The 18,122-nt window shown below is 26.0% G+C and overlaps 2 protein-coding genes across 2 annotated transcripts; one reads left to right on the top strand and one right to left on the bottom strand.

Annotated features, from left to right (window-relative positions):
* Window positions 1-3,013: 3,013 nt before the first annotated feature.
* LOC129619068 (gustatory receptor for sugar taste 43a) lies at window positions 3,014-10,698 on the top strand. The gene is made up of 13 exons (XM_055534151.1): window positions 3,014-3,167; window positions 3,762-3,816; window positions 4,627-4,744; window positions 5,462-5,561; window positions 5,619-5,678; window positions 6,593-6,739; window positions 6,850-7,019; window positions 7,508-7,605; window positions 7,973-8,162; window positions 9,417-9,485; window positions 9,793-9,882; window positions 10,107-10,252; window positions 10,305-10,698. Exons 1-12 carry the CDS (start codon window positions 3,014-3,016, stop codon window positions 10,167-10,169), a joined length of 1,314 nt encoding a protein of 437 aa, XP_055390126.1. The 3' UTR covers window positions 10,170-10,252; window positions 10,305-10,698.
* A 92-nt stretch (window positions 10,699-10,790) lies between these two features.
* Window positions 10,791-16,126, bottom strand: LOC129619371 (nuclear RNA export factor 1). The gene is made up of 8 exons (XM_055534617.1): window positions 15,990-16,126; window positions 15,095-15,921; window positions 14,914-15,023; window positions 13,776-13,812; window positions 12,826-13,055; window positions 12,595-12,763; window positions 12,128-12,534; window positions 10,791-12,059 (listed from the first exon to the last, which is right to left on the bottom strand). Exons 1-8 carry the CDS (start codon window positions 16,051-16,053, stop codon window positions 11,960-11,962), a joined length of 1,944 nt encoding a protein of 647 aa, XP_055390592.1. The 5' UTR covers window positions 16,054-16,126; the 3' UTR covers window positions 10,791-11,959.
* Between the last annotated feature and the right edge of the window lie 1,996 nt (window positions 16,127-18,122).

An 18,122-nucleotide genomic window follows, 5' to 3' on the forward strand; every position in this document is an offset into this window, starting at 1 on the left:
TTATAATTTACAGAAATCTTAATTTTCTTTTTATGTACATATGTATATAATTAGCACTATTAATGAAAAACTTTTCGGAAATTATTTTACTTTATAAAAATGGAAGTAAAAAAGGTAAATTAAGTAAACAGCTTAAGGTCACGGTGTAATTTTTGGTGACAAGAAAATTATGTTAATATTTGTACGAAAGTTTTAGACGAGTTACGAATATGATAAGTGAGAAAAACTATGAAGACGGCAATTCTATATCTGAATTCACAGAATCCCATGTGCAATATTATGTATGTGTATTTAATGTGCAATATTTTAAAATTATATATAAGATGTAAAATATCAATATTTTAAGCTTTTAATAAGCGCTTTTAAAAAAATTTTTATTTTACGATCCTATACTTCTCTTGAAGTAGAAAAGATGAAAAATAGGACGAAATCTAGATTAAGGCAAAATTTCCATAAAATACTTGTATTTTAGAAATTGTTGAGCTCATTTTTCATTTTCAAAAGTCAAATCATATCAAATAATTATACTTTTAATTGAATGGCCCCATAAATGTATAAGAACCTCCAAATTAGCAGGTTGCACAGTGAATATTAATAATTGCTGGCCGATTTACATTTCATGCGATTTTAATTTTTTATTTTCTAATAAAATGTGAAATCAGATATGCCTAACAACACATTTTTTAATACAACATTCTAAATTCTAAATATTGAATATAACGTGGTAATAAAATTTTAATAATTGACAAAATCAAATTGATTTTAGATCACCATTCTGACAAGCGTCCTGCCCTGTATTACGATATATGTATATTCATTTTTAAAAAAGGTGGTAAGTTATTTAAATCTATTAACTTATAAAAAAAAAAATTATCAATCAAAAAAATCATGCCACAATCAAACCACATGAAAGTATAAATTCAAAGGCAAATGTATACACAAGCGTACACATCATAATTTAGTAATTTATCAATTCGTTTAGCATTGAATTAAGTAAGTATACAGAAAGTAAAATTAGAAGAGAGGATAATTAACACTCATATATCTAATATAATAATAGATTCCCAGTATTTATTGCTCCTACAAAACAAATATGGTAATTGTTTAAAGAATTTAATAGAAAAATTCTTTAAACATTCAATATTCAATACAATGTCCGTATATATTTATAAATGAATAAATATATAAAATGAACTTGGTAAGTATTCTTGACCAAATGTTTCATTTTAGGTTAAATACGTATAACGCTTTCAACAACTCCCAAATGATTAGTGGTTGTTCGCTAATGTCAAAGAAGTCTAATGTTGTTGAAAATATTACAAACCAAGATTATAATACTTGTACGAGTATAGTGTGATATTTTCTTAAATGAAAGTGCCTTTTGTGTGGTTGGGTATATAACAGTGTTGAGCTGTTATACATTTGGAATATATAACAAATTCCTACACAGAAATTTAAAAAATTACTGTTTAAATTGGAATATATTTCAGAATATAAGGTTCATGGTTCGGTTCTGCATCCTAGCAAAATAAAAAAAATTTTAAAAATATTTATGGATTGTAAGGGTATATTTCAGATATTTTTCAAAAAAGTAAAAATTGTTTGATCTAAACGCAGTTTTGCTTTAAATTTTAATATTTTAATTTTTAGAAACCAACGATTATCAGCAAATTAATTTAAAACTTATTTTAAATGAATAACATCATACACACGTACATATTATTATGTAGCTAATTATACATATATCATTATATACAGCTACAAATTGGAAGAAACACTCGAATATAGACTTTAAATGCTTAGCTCGAAAACTGTTATTGGAAAATTCGAAATTGTTATGAGAAAACAGGATTTCATTTGAAAATGAAGAAATTAAAAAATAACTTTTTATTGTTATTTTTTTATACATTTCAAATAAAATTAAAAAGGAAATTTGCTTATAATTTTTATGCTGTTCATTCGTCCGTTTTGAAAATTTCTACACTCTTTAAATAGTACACATTTTTGACAATTTACAGAAATCACAAATATTTGTTAATTTCTTCAACCACGAAAATGACAAAATGGAGATTGAAATTTACCGTTATCTTGCTAGCTTTTTTTCAAATTTATAATATCGTTGTTCTTTCAAACTATAATTTGTAGTAAAATTTAGAGAAATGGCTAAGAAATGGATAAGAAATTGACTTACCTCTCAAAATTAGAATGTTCTTAGTTTCTATTTTTCCGAAGTTTTAAGCTAAAAAAAACTAAAATGCTGCCGAATTCGACGATAATGCTAAATAATGCAATTATGTTGGTCCTACTTATACAAATGTATAATAACTTATTGGAAGCAGTAGAAGATTGTTGCTATTTAAAAAAAAAAAATTAAAAATTTTCACCTACGCGAGAGAAATGTGCTATTTCACAAGCCCTTGATTTTGACTCGAATTCAGATTTTATCATTGGTTTTTGTTTTCTTTATTTAGTTTTTTAAATACTAATTTGTTCTCATAATTTTCATACTTTAATGTCATATAAAAATTTTAAAATAATTCCAAGTGTTTATATAGTTATACGAAATTACATAGTACATACTTAAAAGGCAAAGTGAAGTGACAAAAGGAAGGGCGGAATTTCTTTTAATAACGGAGTGAATAACACGTTTACTATAAATAAATTAATAATTATGTCTAGTAACATTACGTTGTTTATTTGCAAGGATATTTATTTTCATACATATTTACTTATAATAATAATTGCGGTCCTTAAACATTATACAAAAATTTTAATGTTGTTTTTAAAGTTGTTAATTTTTAATATACAAGTACTTATATATAAATTTCAAAATACATGCAATTTAAGTTGCATTTTCTTATAAGTATTATAATAATCAGTTAAAAAAAACTTTTAATCGGAATGGTTGGCCATTTTCCGTTTCCAGTTTTTTAACTACAAACAATTAAATTGAGATATCAAAAAATATATTCGGTTCATGTTCAATGTATAATAAGTAGAGTACTCAATAAATATGGAAATATCTAAACACACAATTGGAATTTTTTATACAGCAAGAATTTTTGGTCTAGCTCCATATACACTAAAAAAGAAAGGAACGGTGCAGCTGGAAGTGATGCGTAGTAAAATTTTCACTGTATACAGTTTAATTTTAATTTCGACAATGGGTAGGTGTATAAATTTTATTAAATCCATGTATACATGGATAAATGTATAGTAAAAGTAATTTTATATTTTTGGCAAAGAAACTGAATTGTATGCAACATATTAACTTACGCTTAGTGTATTTGTTCATTGTAAACATGATACACCTGAAAAATTTTGATTTGAACATCAATTTTACTTCTTTAATAAAAAAATTGAAATAATTCATATTTTGTCATAAAGCTACATTAGAATTTTAATGATCTCGTTTGAGAAATGTTGCTTACTCAAAATTTTATTGATCGATCTAGTAGATCGTTAATTATTTATTAAGAAAATTATGTAGCCGATTTAAGGCTAGCTTATTGGCGCTTCAAATTGCATCAAATATACACATTTATTTTAAATAATTAATATTATTTAATAGAATATTATATAGAAAAATATTTTATTAAATAAACTAGAATTAAAAATAAGGAAGGTTGTTAAAATTTTTTTTTAAATAACAACGAGAAGTTGCAATATCTTGCAACTAGTTCTTGAACGTTGCTATATGATTTAGTTAAAATCAATTTTTACTTATAAACACCTTTAATTTTTTCTTGTGTAAATTTCAGTGTGTCTTACATATAGAGGATTATTATTTGATGCTAGTTCAAATATGCCTGTTCGGTAAGTCAAGAAATTTTCATATAACAATTTAAACTAAAGAAGTATGTAGTCAACTTATAATCAAAATCAATACACAAATCAATTAAAACATTACACGAATTCGGAGTACATGTTCTATATTACATTTAAATAAATCTTATAAACTTTCCTTTTTTTCATAAATTCCTCATTCTCATAATTGAAACAAAATATTTCGGCAAAGATTTTGTTTCTAACTTACGTATACTTAAAAGAAGTCATTTTCTTACATTTTCTTAAAATGCTTATGATATCAGTTGTAGAATTATTCACCATTCCAAATTTTTTCTTGAAGATTGATTCTCATATATGATTTGCCAAATCATTATAGCATTCGCATAATATTCGCATGTTTATTTTAGAAAATTTCATTGTATAAGTACGAGTAATTCTTCAAACTGATTTCCTTCTTCATCTTTAATATTTTATTAAATTATATAATCTCGAAAATGGTTTGCCTTTATTGATATATCATTTCCGTTTCAAAATTTTGCTTTTTTTTTTAAATATACTTACGCTACAGAAGTGTATCTACATACATTTATGCACAATTAGATCAATTACTTTCTCCTTTACAATTTAGAAACTTATGTACACATGCACTATTGAAAATCTCTAAATTTATTAACTGATTAAAACAACTATGGCTTTTCTTTCTACTTTCTTTCTCTTTTCCTTATAATTATATTGTATGTACGTATAACATATCTACATAAAAACTAATTGAAAAAAAAATTTTAAAAAAATACGCGAAACATTTATGTTAATTGGCATAAAAAGAGCCTCTTTTAGAATGAAATCGAATACATCAAAAGTGGTGACAGCTTTAGATGTGTCCGTCGTAGTTCTATCAACTCTCTCTGGTGTTGCTTGTGGTATAAATGGTGTTACATCAACACAAGATTTAAACAAAATTATTCATGAGGTAAGATAATTTTTTCTTTAATATTTTACAATAATATAAAATAAATTTAAAATAAGTTTTGCAAAAATTGCAGGTCGAATTAAAATATAAAGTGTAATTGTAATGAGGTTTTTGACTATAATAGCTAAATTTCTAATATATTCCAACTCCAGAACACCAAGAGATAACGTTCTATACTTTACATAATACTCTTATGTACATACATATACGCACACGAAATCTTTTATAAGAAAATAAGAACCTGTACAGTACAGCTGTACTTCCCAAACTTTCGGTTCGAAAGCTACTTTTAAGCGAGTTTTTACTGTAAAATATGTATAGGCACTCTTTTTTTATGATTTATATACATACGAGTATATATGTACATATGTATATATCTTGTTATCCATGAAATAATATAATTTTTCAGGATTGTCAATATTATTTAAAAAAAAAATAATTCATTTTTTCGTCTACTTTTTAATTCTTATAATTCAAAAACCAAAATTAAAACTAAATAAGTATGTAAGTATGTAAATGTGTTGCTGATAAATGCAAAAGAATCTGCTGATGTAAGCGCAGTTCCTTCATGTTGTTTTGTAATTAAACTCATTCAATAAATGGGCCTAATTCATTATGTACATAATGACGCTTAAACTTTTTTGTTGTCTTATTTGGTATTACATAACAATTTATTTTTTTTTTACATTGATTATACTAAAGGCTGATGAAATTTTAACTGGACACGATGCACATTTCAAAGAGCAAAAAAGGGCGTATATTATGTTAGGAGTATCAATGTTTACTATTTCATTAATGCTAGGTAAGAATATTTTTTTGGGTTAAAAGAAGTTGGACTAACTTTACACCAAAATTTAAGGATTAGACGTCTGGACTTGGAATTCGAAAGCTCGACAAATGAATTTATCTGCTGATGCAGGTAAGAAAATTTGGTTTTACGCATATACTTTCTTAGGTAAATAAATTAGGCCTAATAAAATATTTCCCAAATTTCTTTTTCATAAATTTTGCAATTACATACTATGCTTATTACGAAACCAAATCATTCGAATTATATTTTTAATTTGTTATTTTTTTATTATTTTTTGTATTTTTTTTTATAATTTTTTTTATATTTTTATTTTTATTTTGGATCTTAATGCATCGAATTTTTTTTTGCATATATTTAAGGCGTGATCATCTCGTTATTTTACTCGCCAAACGAGAAAAAGGAGAATGACTATCATAATATTTGTATAATTTAATTTTCGAGTGAGAGGAATTTTTTCGTATCACGTGTCTCCTTTTTTTCGAAAATGAGACGTTCAATCGATAATTTAAGAAAAATATGCAAAAATCCATTTGAAAAAACAAATAATCTTATTGAAAAAGTGAAAAATTCATTAAAGAAAGAAGAGAATTGTGCTTTAAGTGTGTGTGAATGAAAAGTGAGGAGTAAAAACGAGAAACGCGATTATATTGTAAATGTTTAAAGAGAAATCGATAAGGATTACAAACCTTATGTTTGTATGATCCCGACTCGATTTTACTTACTTAATTCCTGATTTCTCACATTTTACTGTTTACTCTCTCATCTTTGAGATCTAAGCTTTCTTTTGCAAATTTAGTGTGTTTCAAACATATTTTCTAAAATTCATTTACATTTTCCGGGACAACAACCGATTTGGGTCGAAAACGGCGTTCGAAATTATTGATGCTAATATGACCATACTTATTCAATAAAATTTATTTTTCCACCTTTAATATTACATTTCCAGTTCCTTTGAATTCATTATTTGTAAATTAAAAATTAAATAAAATTTATTAATTAATTTTAAATCTAATTATTTTTAGATGCGAATATAATTTGGTATGTGCCATTTTATTCCTTATATTTCATATTAGTTGCGCTTCATTTACATTTTGCGAATTCTGGATTTGTTCTTGCAAATAGATATAAACGTTTGAATTCATTATTAAAAACAGAGTTTTTAAATACAGGTAAGAATTTTTTTCAATATTTTTTAAATAAATATACGTCATATATTTTAATAATATATTATTTTTAGTTAAAATCAATTTACATAATGATTTGAAACAAGAAAAATTAGATGATAAATCAGAAAAACTAGAGAAATTAAAAGAATGCTTTAAGGAACGAAAATTAAATATATACGATGACATATATAACAATAAGCCACTATCTAAAGGTATACCAAAGAAACATTCCCTTACGATTCCATCAAGTACTACATATAAAATTCGAACAGTGACAAAAGCTGTATTTACAAGTTCGGCAAAACAATTATCAGATAAAGGTTAGCAATAAATTAGTTACAAAACCTATTGACATATTAAATTGAAAATGTACTTGAAAATGTAATGTGTATAAGACGAGTATATGATAATATCAAAATGTAATCGTAATATGTAACAGAGTATAATGTAATCATAAGAAAGTAACACAAAACAGTGAAGCAATAATTCCACTAAAGTATAATTGAAGTATGTAGGTTTATATGAATTAGCGAAATTTAGCGAAAAGTCTGCCGATGTTTTATTTTTAAACTACTCATTATAATATTATGTATGAATATTTAAATTATATTAAAATATTCTTGAACTATGTACATTTTTGGCAGGTTTGCTTTTTAAAAATTAATAGACAACCCTACATATAGAGTCTACAAGAATAAGCGAACAATTTAAAAAACAAAAGAAATGTTTTAATTTTTTATTAAATTTTCGTTTTTTATATTAATAAATTAATTTTATACATTTTTCATTTTAGAAAAAACTTTGATACAGATTGATCGCATAGCTTATATTCATGAATCGTTGTCTAAAGGAGTACACAGTATTTCATCGTAAGTAATTAGAAGTAAAATACTTTGTAAGGTCTTATTCCGAAGATCGAAAAAATTCTTGATTAACTTTACTTATTTAAGCTAGTAGAAATATAATTTTAAATTTAAAACTACAAGAAAGGGTCTGAAAATTTCTAAATGAAATTGTTTTTGAGTTGAAAATAATGGGAATATTCAAAATATACATATGTAATTCTTTTCACAAAATCTTGAAAATGAAAAGATTTTAGAGTAATTCACACTTCTTTTTAAAATAAATTGGTGACTCTATTCTTATAACATCTTATCGGATTGTGATTATTAAAAATAGGAAAAACTTTTTGTATAACATTTACTTTTAATATTTTGTTTGTTTTCTTTTTTTCAGAGCTTTTGGTGTTACAGTAGTATTTATGCTAGTTTCCTGTTTATTACATCTAGTAGCTACTGCCTACTTTCTTTTTCTTGAATTGATCGAAAGACATCCAAAATTTTCATATTTGCAGTTTTTATGGATAGCTTTTCATTGCATTCGTCTATTATTAATAGTAGAACCCTGCCATGTTACAACAGCGGAGGTAAGTAACACATTAAAAATTTTTTTTTTGTAATTGGATAATCTGGTTGGGCAGTCTTATTTTTATTTTTATGGTGTTCAGAAGTATGTAGATTTTAATTTAATTTTAATTTGTTTTTTTTTTTTTATTTTTATTTTGAGTTTATCATTTGTTTTTATATTTTTTTTATATGTTATTCTTTATTGTATGTATTTTTCTTCCCGTCTTAGGTGTTTCTTCCTTTTATTTTCAATAATTTTTATCATTTTAATTATTGTATGCTCCTTCTTTGTTAACCCTTTTCTGTTTAAAAATTTTGTTCCTCACTGGTTGTGATTTGCTTTTTCTTTTTGTTTTACGTTATGTTTTTTAACTTGTTTTGTTTTTTGTCATGTCATTTAAGTGTGTGGGTGTAAGTTGTCGGCATATTAGGACGGATACCAATTTAATTTGTTCGGATATTTGTGGTAGGCCTTCCCATTCAAAGTATTCAGAAAACGGCAGGTGTTTGTTGGTTCTGTCAGTGTGGTTTTGAGCAGGGTAAGTCTGTGGTTACTAAGATGGTGGGGTTTGCCTCGGATAGTATTAATATTATGGAGGGAGGTGGCCAGATCGATGTTAATTTTACAGATGTTATTCTGATTGTTTGGGTATTTCGCCGGGTAGTCATTTGGGTCCCATGTTTTTATATTCTTGACTAACGATGCTTTAGGCTCTGTTTTGGGTTCCACGTTTTACAGTTTTGCCGATAACTCCAAGATTGTGTCGGAGGTTGATTGTTTGGGGTCACAGAAAGATTTGGACAATTTTTTGTAAGTCTTGGATCTTGAGTTTTTCGCAGAGGAGGGAGTCTTCTCTTATTTGGCTTTTAGTGGTTTTTGTGATCTTGGGTGCCTGGATCAAAAGTTTGATTTTAGGGCTAATTTGAATATGATCCTTATTTTTGTGTCTGGAGGTCGGTATATTATTAGTCTTCAAGTTTTTATTTGTGTTCGTTATTTTATTTTACTTGTCTTTTTTTCTCCTCCTTATTTAACCTAAATTATCCTTTCTTTTTTCCTCCCTTTCCTTTAAATGATGACGCTGCTGCTTGCTAACTGATAGTCGCTTAGTAGCGACTAAATGATGTTTTTACTTACGTCCTTTGGCGATGTGCTCCATAAAAAATTTCAGAAAGTTTGAAATATTTTGAATTAATAGAAAAATAAGAGTATTTTGATTATTCGAAATGAACACACAAAATTATCTAACATTTTTATTTTTTTTTATTTTCAGGCAAAAAAGACCATCCAGATTGTGTGCGAAATTGACAGAAACTGCCATAATCCTTTAATAGCAAGCAGTGTAAGTTAATTATAAATATGGTATTACGTTTTAAATTTTATATGTTTAACATTGAATACGTCCAATAACCCAACTCAACTCAGCATATTAAAATCTGTATTTGTTGCAAGTTTGGCTATTAAATTATTTCTCATTTGACTTAAATTTCATTGATAATAAAGTCAGAAACGGGGTCGGGTAAGGTTTCAAAGTCAATGTATGTTATATCTTCTATGAAATGAAAAATGCCTATAATATTAAAATTCTACGTCCGAAATACAATAAAAAAATCAATTGATAAAATCAAAATTTTTTTTATTCTTTGCAGTTGAAGAAATTTTGGCAACAATTATTAGCGGATAAACCATACTTTTCAGCTTGCGGAATGTGCAATATTGACCGACAATTATTAACATCGGTTAGGTTTTAATTTAAGTTTATTAACACCATGACTTCAAAATTGCAGTAATGCGGTATTAATACATAATTTAGTTTATGAGCTATAATTGATTAATCCGAAAAGCTGAATTATATAATAACTCATAAGTTTAATTATCACTAATGAATTGTGTATTATTATCATGTTGGAATTTTGAAGATAAGGATAATGATTATTTATAATAAATCATTTTATATTTACAGTTTAGCAGTGCAATATGCACATACTTAGTCATTCTGATACAATTTCAAGGCGCAAATGGATAAAACGCTAACATAAAACTTGTACTAAATTTTAAAAATTTAAAATTACTATAGTTTTCTAATTTTAGGTCTGACTATCTTTATGCGTAAGCCATGATTTACGAATCTACTTCTAATAAATTTTTTTATGTCTTTCAGAAAAAATATGAAAAAAGTTGAAAAGGTTGCCAGAGATTAGATCTTCAAAACAAAATCAAAAGATAATTTAAAAGAAATTTAACTTAAAAAGAATATTAGAAAATATAACCCCTGTTGTCTAGGGATGCTTGCATCACATCTAGGTACCTTTTATCAACGATGTTACAAACATATTACAAGGGAACTGGTCAACACTGGTTCCAAGGGAACTGGTCAATACTAATTTAAAATATATTGTTATCAAATATTAATTTTATTAAAGAATTTTATCCAAATTTACATTAGAAATTAATGTATTAAAAAATAAATTTTTACATATATTTTAGCAGACCCACACATTGAAAAATATTAATAAAATCTTTAAATTTTGATAAAATTTAAATTAAAACTAAAATTATTACAAAAGATCTATTTTGAAGCTGTCAAAACAATGTTTCATAAAAACTATGAAAAATTTCGTGAGCTCATGAATCAACATTGTGACTATTTATCATGCTTTATATTTATTTAATGTTAAAAAATATTCATAAAATCTAAAAATCTTAAATTCGTTATATTTTACACATTAGAATCAAACAGCTATATTAAACAAATTTTCAATATTTTTAAATGTGCAGTTCAAAGCTGGAAAAACCTTCAAAACTTAAAATTATTGTTAATAATTTTAAATTTATGATTCCTTCCAATAAAATTCATCGAAGAACTTAAATATATAAACAATATACATCAACACAAAATTTACTTTCCCTAAACAACTCAAATATCTTTAATTTCATTATTCAGTTTTTATCAATAGTAAAATTTTTATTTTCATTAAAATTTATATTTACCTAAATAAACACTAAATAATAATATTAATTTGTAGAATCTTCATGTTTTCAACTAAATTAGATAAAAATTATTAAATGTTCTTACTATTACAGAATCATTTTTACATTGCATTATAATATTACTTAAAAAAAAAAACATTAATATGCTGTTTTTTATATTCTTAATTGTAAAACCTATTATCAATATAATCCAATATTTACATATATAGATGTCGCATCCTTCATCTAACGTATTGTAACAGCAAAAAATTTTTTGCTTTTTGTTTTATTTGCACATACTCTGCACTTGCATTTTACAATTTTGGTTCATTTTTCATATGAGCATGTTTAAATAAATTTACAATTAAAAAGTTGTTCTTTAAAAATTTAAGAAAATATTTTTCTTAATTTCAACAACTTATAAGTCAGATATGATACAGCTAAGAGATTTTGCAAGTTCTGATTACGTTTCTATCCCCGTTACGTTTCGTTTTATAGTAAGAGTTACAGTACATTATATGTGAGATGCGACACATATGTTAGTACAAGACTTTATAAACTTAATTAATCACATGTAACAAATTAATTAAAAATAATGTTTTATAGAAAACATTTTTAAACTTTTTCTTCAAAATCATTTTTAAAAGTTATTTTATTACAATTCTCTTATTTGGAAAATACGAACATATCTAAATAATATACTCTTTATAAGATAATTAAAATTAAATTAAATCACTTATATTAATAACCACAGTATTTTGTGATTCAAAATTAGAAATTTATGAAACACTAAGAGGATAAAGCAGTTGATTGAATTTTGTCAGGCAGTTTTTTTTTTCAATGAAACTATTTAACGAAGGCCTGTGGAGGTATCTTACTTTCCTTCTGCAGTTTATCGAAAACAAACGCCGCATAATTGAAATCCCAATTAGTGTCTTCTAAGCACCTACAATAGAAATAAAGAAAAAAAAAATTAACGAAAATTATTTTGAATTATGATGATAATTTTTATACTTTTTGCTCCACTCCAAGTTCATTCCACTACGTTCAGACATTTCTCGTACCATATCAATTTTAGCCGCATCATTAACTACTGGTGCAATTGACGAAATCTGTGTAGGTACTGGTTGATGCATACCTTGCTCAAGTCTACTTTGCAGAGAATTATCAGTTCTGGAATTTGTTGAAGTTGTTTCTGAAACATTAACTATTTCAGGTTCTTTAAATGCTTTTTGATGTTGTAAGTGTGTTGCAACCGTTATCAACATCATTTCATTTCGAATACAATATCCACCACTCATTCCTGGTATTACCACAAAAAGTCTTTGAAAATAACGTAAATCTCCAGCTTGAGAAGTAGATGATGATGTTGCTAGAATTTCTTTAAATAGTCCAGCAACAGTAAATACGATCAAAGTGGGCTAAAATAAAATAATGTTTTTCTTTTATCAATCACACAAAAATATAAAATTTAAACTAACAGTAAAAATTGATAAGTCAACTGAAAATGACATCAAATCGTGTTGAGTTTTTGGTAGTTCAGTTAAAAAAGACACCACCTGAAGTTTCCCCGTTTTAATCAAACGGAATTTTCCATCCTTATCATTTGTCCTTAATAAATTATGATTGTAGTTACGATAGGCTGAAAGCCTTTAAAAAAAATATTGTATTAAAATTATTTTAATTATTTACTAAAGAAAATTATTTAATACCTCCCACTTTGACTGGCTAAAGGTACTGATAGAGATAACATTGCCTGTTCATGATAAGCATCCAAAAGAGGTTGCCGGTTTTCTGAGTCGTAAATTAGAAAATATTGTTTCAAAAATTCTCTAACAATATCAACTCCAGCAGCGTTGCAAAAATATGATGCTTCTGGCTTTGGCAAGTTTTTATTTTCCTCAACATCAAATCCTATATGAGGCTCCAACATCTTTCCATCCTGTTATGTTTTATAAATTTAATAATTTTATTTATTCATAAAAAATATTAAAAGTCTTAAGCAATTATTATTGTGCAATTAAAAACATTGCAAAATGGGAAAGGTCTTTTTTGAATTAACTTTATAATGTTATAACATTAAGACAAATATATTTCAGATCTGAATCAGATAATTCAGATCAGAAAATGTGAAATACTATGTCAGTGTGCCAACCAAATATAATTTTTAAAGATTAAGATAGCCAGCAATGGATTAAGAAGTATAAGATAGAGCAAAAGTTAGATTTTATTGGAGATTACAGATATTAAAAAGGGGCATTTTCTAAATTCCATTACGTGTATAAAATCACAATCTTTTGCTTTTGACAAACTTTCGTTTTCCCTATAAGTGTGTATTATTGTAATATCGAGCAGTTTATAAATGCGGACATGTAAATAAATATCACGATTTCAGAATTGAACTAAATGATTATTAATAAAAATTAGCTCATAAATAATAGTACACATAATACTTATAAACAAAATTACGAATATACGTCGTATTGATGCAATTTTTTAAGAGCGAGCTGTTTTAAGATAAACAATTCCAAAAGAGGTATTAAATATTCCCTTGTGCTCGACTCTATAGAGTTAATGTGTATTTGTCATTATTTTTAAAATCATGTTTTTTGAATATTTTTCTTAAAAATAATAAAATGCAAAAAAAAAAAAACATACTCACCAGTTTAAGTAGTTTTGGGAATTTTCGTCGTATATCGCTGTGGATCAATAATTATCTTTCATAAAATTCATTTTTTTTTAAACATTTGCTTAGCTTATATATACTTTGATAATTTCAGTTAGCAATTTTACGTCAATATAGTAAATTTAGAAATTCAATTAAACAAATTTAAAATTGGTTCGAAAATGAAATTTTTTTCATAAAATTGATACCAGATACAATGCATGTATTTAAGAAGCTTAAAATAATTTCCAAAAATAAAACGTAAAACTAAAGACAACTTCGTTATTACAAATAACTTCCGTAACGTAAATTTAGAAGCCTTTGCAGTTTTACCTATTTATACATATAGTTGCATATTTATACATATAGCTACAAACAACTTGATCTTGTATGCATTCCAGCTGATGATTTTGCTAATAATGATGTAACATACTTATTTGGCTGTCTTATTGGCGTATTAATTAGCAATCCTTGTAAGTATTTATTGCAGAGTACGTTCTGTTTTTTTTTTTAAATGTCATTTGGCAATTACCTTTGCATTTTAAAATTCAATGTTAAATTATGCAAAATTTGCCGACATTTGTTTCATTTTAACGTTTTCTGCTTTTTCTTTTATTCGTTGTTTTCTGTTTTTTCTTTTGAATCCCTTTGCGTGGTTTTATTAAATTTCAAGAAATTGTTTCGCTATATGTAAACATTTAAGGACTTATGCTGCAATAATGCTTCTAAACTAATTTTTTTTTTAATTTTTCATACACGTTTATTATAAAATCAAATTGAGAGTTGTCTTTAGTTTAGTTTTTTTTTCAATATTCAAACTTTCAACAACAATTTTATGAAAAAATTTCTAATGGCTTTATTTCAATTATTTTTTTTATTATTTGAGCTTTTTTTATTTATTTTTTTTATTTTTTGTTGTTTTTTCTTTGTTTTTAAGTTTTTTAACTCGATTTTAGTTATAAGCTAAACAAATGTTTCGAACATATGAAGTTGCAAAACGAAAATTTTGATTTGTAGATCAATCTTCCCTTATGCTACAATTTCCATTTGTACTCAAATAGAAAACATTAAAAAATAAAAATGTATTTATGTATGTATTACACAAAATTTATACTTTTTTAATAAATATTTTTACCCTATAAAAACTGTTTCATCTTTATAACGATTTTTCAAAGGATTTTTTGACAGCACAAGTTCTATAACAGGTAAATCTCGAAAGACCATTAATGCTCCTAATGAAGTAATCTGCAAATTTTTTTTTCTAAGTATACTACAACTGTTTTAAAAAAAAAAAATTATATTGAAAGAATATTTACTCTGTTATCCTCTAAGTACAGAATTTTTAAATTCGGAACCTTTTCTGCAATGTTCCTAAAGCCTTCAAAAGCTGTTATACGATTACCATTTAAATTCAGAGCTTCGAGATTCGGAATATTTGTTTCAATTATGTTTAAAACTGCGGACATAACCTGCGGTCTAAACAAAGCACAGAACATGTCTTTAAAACCTGGGTCAGCATGAAATTGTGATAAATCCAATGCTTTCGTCTCCGAATTATATCTTTTTGCCATAACTAGCTTCATTCGATCCTTAAAAGGCTCATCCACAATCACTGGCGGAACACCACTTCTAACTCTAATATTTAGTCGAAATCCATCACTCATTTGTACTTTTCCTGATTTATTTTGAAATAGTGTTGCAATTTTAGCATCGTCAACATAGAAAATGGCCATTGTTTTTTCTTCACGCCAATAATGTGGTATAAATACTTCAGGTGAAATTGTTTCAAGTAGTATCCTAATCAAATCCTCTTTCCGATATTTTTGGCCATAAGGTATAGTAACCTGATACCAACCAAAAGAACTAGGCATGATTGACCTGCTGAATTTTGATATTCCCGGAAGTTGATTTAGTTTTCCTTTAGGGATTGGAGATCCTCTACGTCTATTATGACGATTATCCCCTGAACGAAACTTATTGCGCCCAACACCACCAATTTCAACTTCATCCATAGTATCATCTTCTTCGCCAAGATGAGCCTTTATTGCGATTTCATTTATATGTCTCTTGTTTGCGTGATTAAAATTTGAAGGTTTGAAACTAACACGCCTTTGTGTTCTTTTTCTATCACGATCATCATGCTCTACAATATAAAATTTTGCAATCAAAATATATTAATCTCTCATGTGTAGTTTATATAAAATAATATACCATCATAATTAACTCTTCCTTCTCTATTAAAATTGCTTTTTTTAATAAATCCACCTCTCGGCATTTTAAATATATTTTATCTTTATTTTTTAATACAAATTTGTTGCACAAACTTATTAAATTAAAATTGAGGAATAGGGTTGGGACTAAAATATCAAAATTTCTTAATGTCGATATACATATATATATTTACGCAACCATGTAGACACGCTTAAAAATAAATTCGTGAAATATAATAATTAAGCAATTACAAAATTGAAAATGGTATGTCAGCGAAAATCTTCCTCCGTTTTTACTAAAGATAGAATGTGATGAATATTTCTGCATTAAACTCATTGTGTAGTGTACGTTCATATCACACTTTTGACAACAATGTATGCGTTTAGTCTCTTAACTTAAGCGATTTAAAAATTTTGAAGTAAAAAAAAGTATGCTTGATTATGCAGTGGTTTAACTTTGACATTTGGGTGTCACATATGTATGTTTCACCAAAAAATTTCAAAAGGAAGAATTTTTATCATAATTTTTTAAAAAGGAATATTATATAAAAAAATTGATAAAAAAAATAATTGTAATGTCTCTGGAGGCAATGGAAGACGGTAACTAATACCGGCACCATAGCAGGCGAAACTATTCAAGTTTTATATGACAATGCTAGGATCTACTAGAGAAGATATAATAAGAAATGAAATTTTTTTTGAATTGATTATACAAAACTATTAATTGGATGATTTTTGTATCCATTTTGGAATTACCAGAATTAACATTCCACAAATACAGTTTATTTCCATTATATATATACTAGTATTATTATACAACATAAGTACTTTTTATTACATACCGTCAACATTCTCCATTCAGTTTGTCTTTTCAAAAATTCAAAAACAGAGAAATATAAAATTGACAGCCGTCATTCATAATAAAAAAAAATTATATGTACATATATAATAAAAAAAATTTCATCCATTTTTGAAAATTTTCAAGTTTATACATTAAATTTTGCGAAAACGACATTTAATCGATATTTTTGATGATACATCGAATAAACAATTTAAAACAAAAATAGCAAATTCGATATTTTGTATCAAGAATTTTATTTGTAAACGCCAATTTTATTCAAAGATGGCCTTCTTTTTTTCACATTTGACTTTCTGACTCTTACAGAGAGTTGTTAAATAATAGTGGATCAGGGATGCTAAAAGTTTTTGACAATTAATGTTATCTTAATTTCCTCATTTTAATATTTTTTCTATTAAGGCACAGAAAGACATTCAATTTTTAGTACTTCAACTGTTTGATTGCTTAATTGTATTTCATATATTCAAGTGCGCACATATGCGACTGCATGGTTGTGTGCAATTAAGCAATCGAACACTGTAATTTTTTATAAACTATTGTAATTTTTATTTAATGCACTCAATTTGAATTTACGCAATAGTTTAGTAGCTTAGATATGCACGCGACGATTTAACAATCAAGCAGTAATTGCAAAATTTAAAATTGCATGTCTGACTGAGCCCTAAGTCAAATCAAATATTCGCCAAAAAATTAGTGTTCCATATATCTTTGTCACTTTTTATATTCGAGCAAAAATGTTTTACGTATATATTTCTTATACAAATTAAATAATATTGAATATTCTCGCCAACTCTAATGAAACTATGTGTATCTGTATGTATGAGGTTTCGTTGAAACTTAATAGAAACGAAAGTTCTGAATATCAATCAGCTGATTTTTATTTTGAGTTAACTAATTCTTGTTATAATTTGTGGCAAAGTTAGTGCTTTATTCATCAGATAATTTTTGTCTCATATATCTATGTAAAGAATTATCACACTATCGTAGATTTAAATGTAGATTTCCGCGTACATATAATATGTAAATGGTTTCTAAAAGATTTAAAACTTTAACATATGTATGAGGCGCTCAGTACATTAGTGGTCTACATGCAAAAAAGACATTTCGACTAAACTGCAATTAAAATATTAAAATATTTAATTTTTAAGGAAATTTTTAAAAGCAAAAACCAACTTATTGGAAAATAGAAAGAAAAGAGGAGTAAACTCAGTATTTTTAAATTATAGAACAATTCTTTAGGCTATTACAGCTCTATTGGACATTTTTGCAAAAATA

This window comes from Condylostylus longicornis, unplaced genomic scaffold (assembly GCF_029603195.1).
Source record: "Condylostylus longicornis isolate FDR11 unplaced genomic scaffold, ASM2960319v2 ptg000001l, whole genome shotgun sequence".
NCBI lineage: Eukaryota > Metazoa > Arthropoda > Insecta > Diptera > Dolichopodidae > Condylostylus > Condylostylus longicornis.